At 36.6% G+C, this 6024-nt stretch overlaps 1 protein-coding gene across 4 annotated transcripts in view; it reads right to left on the bottom strand.

The window, feature by feature from the left end:
* Positions 1-6024, bottom strand: part of LOC128243239 (low-density lipoprotein receptor-related protein 4-like) — a 29471-nt gene continuing 23447 nt past the window's right edge. For all 4 annotated transcript variants that reach the window (XM_052960857.1, XM_052960861.1, XM_052960859.1 and 1 more), the window contains exons 22-28: positions 5789-5920; positions 4508-4702; positions 3687-3872; positions 2690-2869; positions 1734-1869; positions 1231-1404; positions 1-614 (exon numbers count right to left, since the gene is read on the bottom strand). In XM_052960857.1, the coding sequence (XP_052816817.1) occupies positions 485-614; positions 1231-1404; positions 1734-1869; positions 2690-2869; positions 3687-3872; positions 4508-4702; positions 5789-5920 (1133 nt within the window). In that variant the 3' untranslated portion in view covers positions 1-484. The remainder of the gene's footprint in view (positions 615-1230; positions 1405-1733; positions 1870-2689; positions 2870-3686; positions 3873-4507; positions 4703-5788; positions 5921-6024) is intronic.

The following is a 6024-nucleotide window of genomic DNA, read 5'->3' as shown; positions in this document are numbered from 1 at the left end:
TCATAACAAATTTTATTTAATCAAAATAGCATACATGATAAGAAAATAAATAACATACATGATAAGAAAATTCATAAACAAATAACAACTCTCGAATGACATTATATGTCACGTGCAGATTACAAATTGATTTTAAAATACGACTCATAAAGTTTTTTATATCGTTATTTGGTTTATCGCAAAGTGTACAAAGAGTTTTATATGAACATTTAATTTCAATGTCATTTAAATTGTAGCCTGTTGAAGCTCAAGATAGTTATATATTTGTATATTAAAATAAATTATATTAAAACGACTTCGTGCATCCATTATCAAGCAATATGACAAAGTAAACACAATACAATATGACAAAGTAAACACAATACAATATGACAAAGTAAACACAATACAATATGACAAAGTAAACACAATACAATATGACAAAGTAAACACAATGAGCAAATATGTTAAACTTTTGCAAGCATGTACTTTAAGAACAAACATTTCACTCAAAATTCTGATATTTTCTTGCGTCCTCTTGTCCGTTTCTTTGATCCGAGGTATCATTAGCCCCGTACAATGGATTGACCATCCCTTCACTTTCCACGGTCAAATTGCCTGGCAATGGTTCAAACCTTGAAATAAAGGAAAAGTTTCCGGACGTTTGCTGAGATAATCTCATCTAGTTTATATTTAATAATATACGGGATTAAAGTAATCTTACAGATATAGTATTGCCTTAACAGAATGGGGTTGTTGCTGGAAGGTAAATTAAAATGATGATTAAATAAATAAGACATTTAAATCACCAGTTTAAAAGGTGCTCGCTCATGGGGCTCGCTCGTGGGTGGTTAAATCCACTTTTTGCGAATTTCTTTTTAAAATACGAAAAAATAATGTGTCAAAACATTAGGAGGGTTAAACCTTAGATTTTCACAGCTGGAACCCTTCAACAAATGTTGATTAATGCTTCAATAGCTCAGTTGCCGAGAGGATAAGATATCGGGTGTCTATATTTTTTCTCTTGACTGTACCAGCGTTGGTATGCACCCGACTAAATTCAGATTTTCTTTTCATACTTTTATTGTTTTTAAAAAAAGTAAACAAACTACAAAACAAGTGTTTTTATATTTGCTTTTCGGTTAAAACAAACATTTTGTTGTCGAAATATGAGCGAGCCACGTTAAAATGTAAAATAAAGCAACAACACACAACAGTATTGTCAATGCATACTGTCATTTGTAAACTCACGTGACTTGTTCCTGTTGGCTAAGGTCCGACCCCGAATACGGCTGATTGTCCGATTCCCGCCTTTGCGGGGCAGGAGTAGCGGATGGTGTTATCCCATAGCCCGGGTTCTCGATGGCGGTGGTGCCAGAACGGCCATGATAGGACGCTGAGTAGGGAGACTTAGAGGATTGCATCCTGAGGGTTTAAGTATAATATAGTTTGTTTGAAATTGATATCGTGAATGGTATATACTATTGGAAAAACAAACTATGAACATCAATCATTGAACTATTATTCAATTTATCTGAGGTTTGTGCTATTTCAGTTGTATTCTTTTGTGTCACTCTGTACTTTCGATCAAAGACGAGGAAATGGTGTGTAATTATACTCATCAACATTAATACTTGAAATAAGTCTTATTTAATATCAAAAGAAGTTTAATCTTGGATAAACACGTTCTGATAATAACCGGAATTTTATATGTCGCGTGCTTGATATACTTCGAAGGAAGCAAACATTAGTACCTGCGCACAACGAAAAAGATAACAGCCACAAGGGCGATAATGACAAGAATAAGCAAAATGATGCCAGTTATCGCCCCTGCCTTGGAAATTCCATCGGACGACTTTTCAGACAGAGGAGCAGACGAACCGGATACTTCTGGAATCAACAACATAAAAACAAAACGGAAACTTTTGGAATCAACAACAAAAAACGTAATGGAAACCTCTGGAATCAACAACAAAAAACGTAACGGAAACTTTGGTAATCAACAAAAAAAAACGTAACGGACACTTCTGGAATCAACAACGTGTTTCAATTAACTATTAAAACGTAAAACTTCGGTGGTGAAAACATGTATACAACTTAGCTGAGCAAAAAATGGATTGCAAATGCGAGTTATTTATAGCTCCAGTGAAAAAGTAAAACAGATTCTTTTACAACAAAATATGAAATCCATAAAATCCATGCCAAAATTATTTGATTTCCAAAGACTATAATATGTACAAATATATGGACACCATTAAGAATATACAAAGAATGATGACTTTTGTTTTGGTTATAAAATACCAATTGATGTGTTCACTATTCGTAATCAAGCGGATTACATATGTGTTTAAAGCTGCACTCTCACAGATTGAACGTTTTGTCAACTCTTTTTTTTATTATTCTTGTCTTCGAACGAGCAAAATTATGCCAAAATGCATATAAGACGGCTGACAAAAAATCCGATCGCAGATTTTCATATTTAAGTTAAAATTGATGTTTTATGCATTTTTCTCAAGCCGTTAGTCACGCCATCAACATTAATTTTCTGAACAGAAATCTAACAGCCTGCGATCAGATCTTTTGTCAGCAGTCTTATATCACTTATTTGCAGATATTTACGCAAAAGTAAGACGGTAAATCTGTGAGAGTGCAGCTGTAATATCAACATGCATGTTTCATTATGTCGCAGAAATATCGCTAACCAACATACCTAAACAAACGTCCGTTTGGTTCCATTGTCCATTTTGGAGGCACTTTACTTTGGTGACAGTTTTGCTTTGCTCGTAAACACCCTTTCCGCCGCAAACATAATTACATTCACTGTTAACCATGAAATCACATTTATCTAAAGGAACGTAACCATTCTCCACGAGGTTGTGACACTTAATTTCTGAAATATGCAAAATAACAATACAACATTGCCGCACATGTACTAACTGAAAACAGTTAAAACTAAAAAGAGCTTAAATGGTCATATAAATATATAAAGCTGACCTCACGAAGCAGTTTCTATATCCGAGTATGACTTATTTACGTTCAATATAAGTATAAGTCTCCAGTTCCGTTGCCATGCCATTTTAACGCTCGCGCATTGTAAATTGTACTAAGTCGGTCCGATTGTTTAGAACGATGTTGTTAACTTCATCGCTGTTAACTTTCAAGCCTTAAAAGTTTTATAGATATACGTGTGATCTTCAAAATATATTTAAGAAATATTACACACCACTGAGGTTCATATGACAGTATAAGGACCGGCCAGTCAGCCCCCGAAGGCGTTAGCCGAGGTCCATTCACCTTCGGGGGCTGACTAGACGGTCCTTATAATGCCATATGGCCTGAAGTGGTGTGTTATATTTCCTATATATTATACCGAACACTTTTTTACCATTTAACAAGGATAGACGGACGGACGGACGGACGGACGGACGGACGGACGGACGGACAGACAGACAGATAGATAGATAGATAGATAGATAGATAGATAGATAGATAGATAGATAGATAGATAGATAGATAGATAGATAGATAGATAGATAGATAGATAGATAGATAGATAGATAGATATTATCAATAGCAATGACACAAACCAAGGATGACATAAAAAAGAGAAAACTCTTATTTCCATTGTGGTCCTTTCTACGTAGAGTGTGACTTTCTTTCAATATATCATCAAATGATAAAATATCAGTGAATAATCGAACAAATACCTGTGCAAGCGTCAGTTGGATGCCATACTTGGTCTACCCTACAAACAACCCCGTCATATTTCTTTTGAAAACCTGTATTACATTGGTAGGCACATGCCGATCCGACAGATATGTCTTTACAACTCTTGTCTACAGCTACGTTTTGAAGATTGGAAGTAGAGACAGGACATTCAAGGACGTCACTCTCTGAAAACAAGTTAAAATAAGTTGACATGTAATTTACATAATTAATGAAAGTACTGTGTTTTCCAGATTCCTAAATCTATCTAATTTCAACATAATACTGGCGAATAGTATTGATTCGGAAGGCTAATTAGAAAAAGGCGAGAATGCTACATTGGATTACAATGAAATTTTGACTAGCAGGTTGAATGGGGGGGGGGCACCCCGGCGCGCGCCCCTTTAAAATCGTCCAAGTTCTCTTTTAATATCAATATGGGAGAAAAAAAGTACTAATACAAGCTCCAAATGCACCATTTCAGATTAGATATTGTTAAAATTGTCTTAAGGGAGTAACACAAAATCCTCATGCAAACAGTTCATGTCATATACTTTCGATTTAGAGGGAGGGTCGCATGTTAAAAGGTTGCGCCCCCTAATTATGCCCCCTCTAACGTCAAGTCCTTGGGCCGCCCCTGATTTATAAGTACAAGGTTTTCAAAATCGAGAGACAAAACAAAGGTGGATTGGAGTTGCAAAGCACATGACAGCAAATAAATGGGTCATTTTATATTGTTATTTTAGATAATTTTAGCATCAAAAAGCTCGTTTACATCGAAATGCTGTAACATTGTTTACTTATTCATTGTTAGCGAACTCACTGACACACAGCATTTCAAACTGAGGGGTCCAACCATCATTTCTACATTGCAAAGTGTTGATTGACTTGTTGGCCTTGCTGTACCCATATGGACAGAAGTATTCACACTTCGCTCCAGCAAGACGCGAACAGGCATATTGATCAAATGTTATGATCACTCCTTCTTCTTGAACGATAACTTTGTCGCAATGGTACTCTGCAAGAAATGAAATTTTTTTTTTAAAAAAAACCGCATGTCTTAAAGTAAGTGTGATGCTTTGAAGTGCATCTTGAATTAAAGAATTTGTCAATTGAGAATGAATTTCAATATAACTATGCTGCACGTGTTTCTAAGCAGATATGTTACAAAACGTTCGTGAAACAACGTTTTATTAAATCAATTATTGTACTTTTTCAATATCATGTTTTCTTGTTCGTGATAAATGACGCAGTCAATCAATGAATGTATTGAAGAAAACAACCTAAGGGTAATCATTAAGTTATTCGGAGCTCCTCGGCCATTTTAATCTAAAACAACCTCGGATGTATGCCGGTACATCGTATTTTTTATTATATCATCAATAAAATGTAGTGTTTAAGCTTGTATTTATTGATCTAAGTTAAAATTTATTGCCAGTGAAGTGTATTATTGCAAACATTATTAAGATTCCCAAGAGTTTTAAGTCATTAATGCACTAGTCAATTCTAACCACGGCCCCCAGGTCCGGGAAATAACGAGGACTTTGCCCGCGCACCCAGGGACCCTATGTAAGACCTCTTCCCTGCTATATTTGGCGCGAAAACAAAACCACCCAATTCACCCGGCACTGCGGAGCCACTGGAAAGGTAAAAACACGGCCCATTACCCAGGCGTTCCCCGGTATACCTCTGGACCTTGGGGACCGTGGTTACAATTGACTGGTGCATAAGGTTAACTGCTAAATGAAAATTACTACGCGATCTACTTGCAGCGGACTTAAACATACCAATTTCTGAGTATGTAAACTGTCCATATACAGGGTTGTTTTCGATAAAAATGGCCGAGGAGTTCCGAATGATCATCAAGTTTTAAGCTTTATCACTGATAAATACGACTTTCGCGGTTGTTGGTCCGACTACCGCCACTCATTCAATAAACACTCCCTGTGTCAGATTTTGTGTTGACGATGTGTCAGCCGATGAGGTTGTATTCTAAGTCAGTTTGTCAGCTACGCTCATTCCGCCCATTCTTAATCATTAAGATTTAACTTCATGATATCTAATAACTAATTAGCAGAAAGGATATATTTCCAAAGCCTTATACTTAGTCCGCACGAACGTCCGTCCTCTTGCAGATGTTCGCCCTCCTCACACATACACACTCTCCCAGTCCCTGCTGGTACACATATCGAACTGCAGTCGCCTATCCCACCGTTTGGAGAACATAGCGAATTGACTAAAAACAGAAACACAAATAATGTGCAAACAATGTGTTGCTGACACACGGACATCTGCAGTCGCCTCTCCCAGCGTGTGGGGGGGGACATAGCGAAATGACCA

This window comes from Mya arenaria, chromosome 8 (genome assembly GCF_026914265.1).
Source record: "Mya arenaria isolate MELC-2E11 chromosome 8, ASM2691426v1".
Lineage (NCBI taxonomy): Eukaryota > Metazoa > Mollusca > Bivalvia > Myida > Myidae > Mya > Mya arenaria.
The sequence above is the reverse complement of the archived record's forward strand: the minus strand, read 5'-3'. Positions and strand labels throughout refer to the sequence as shown.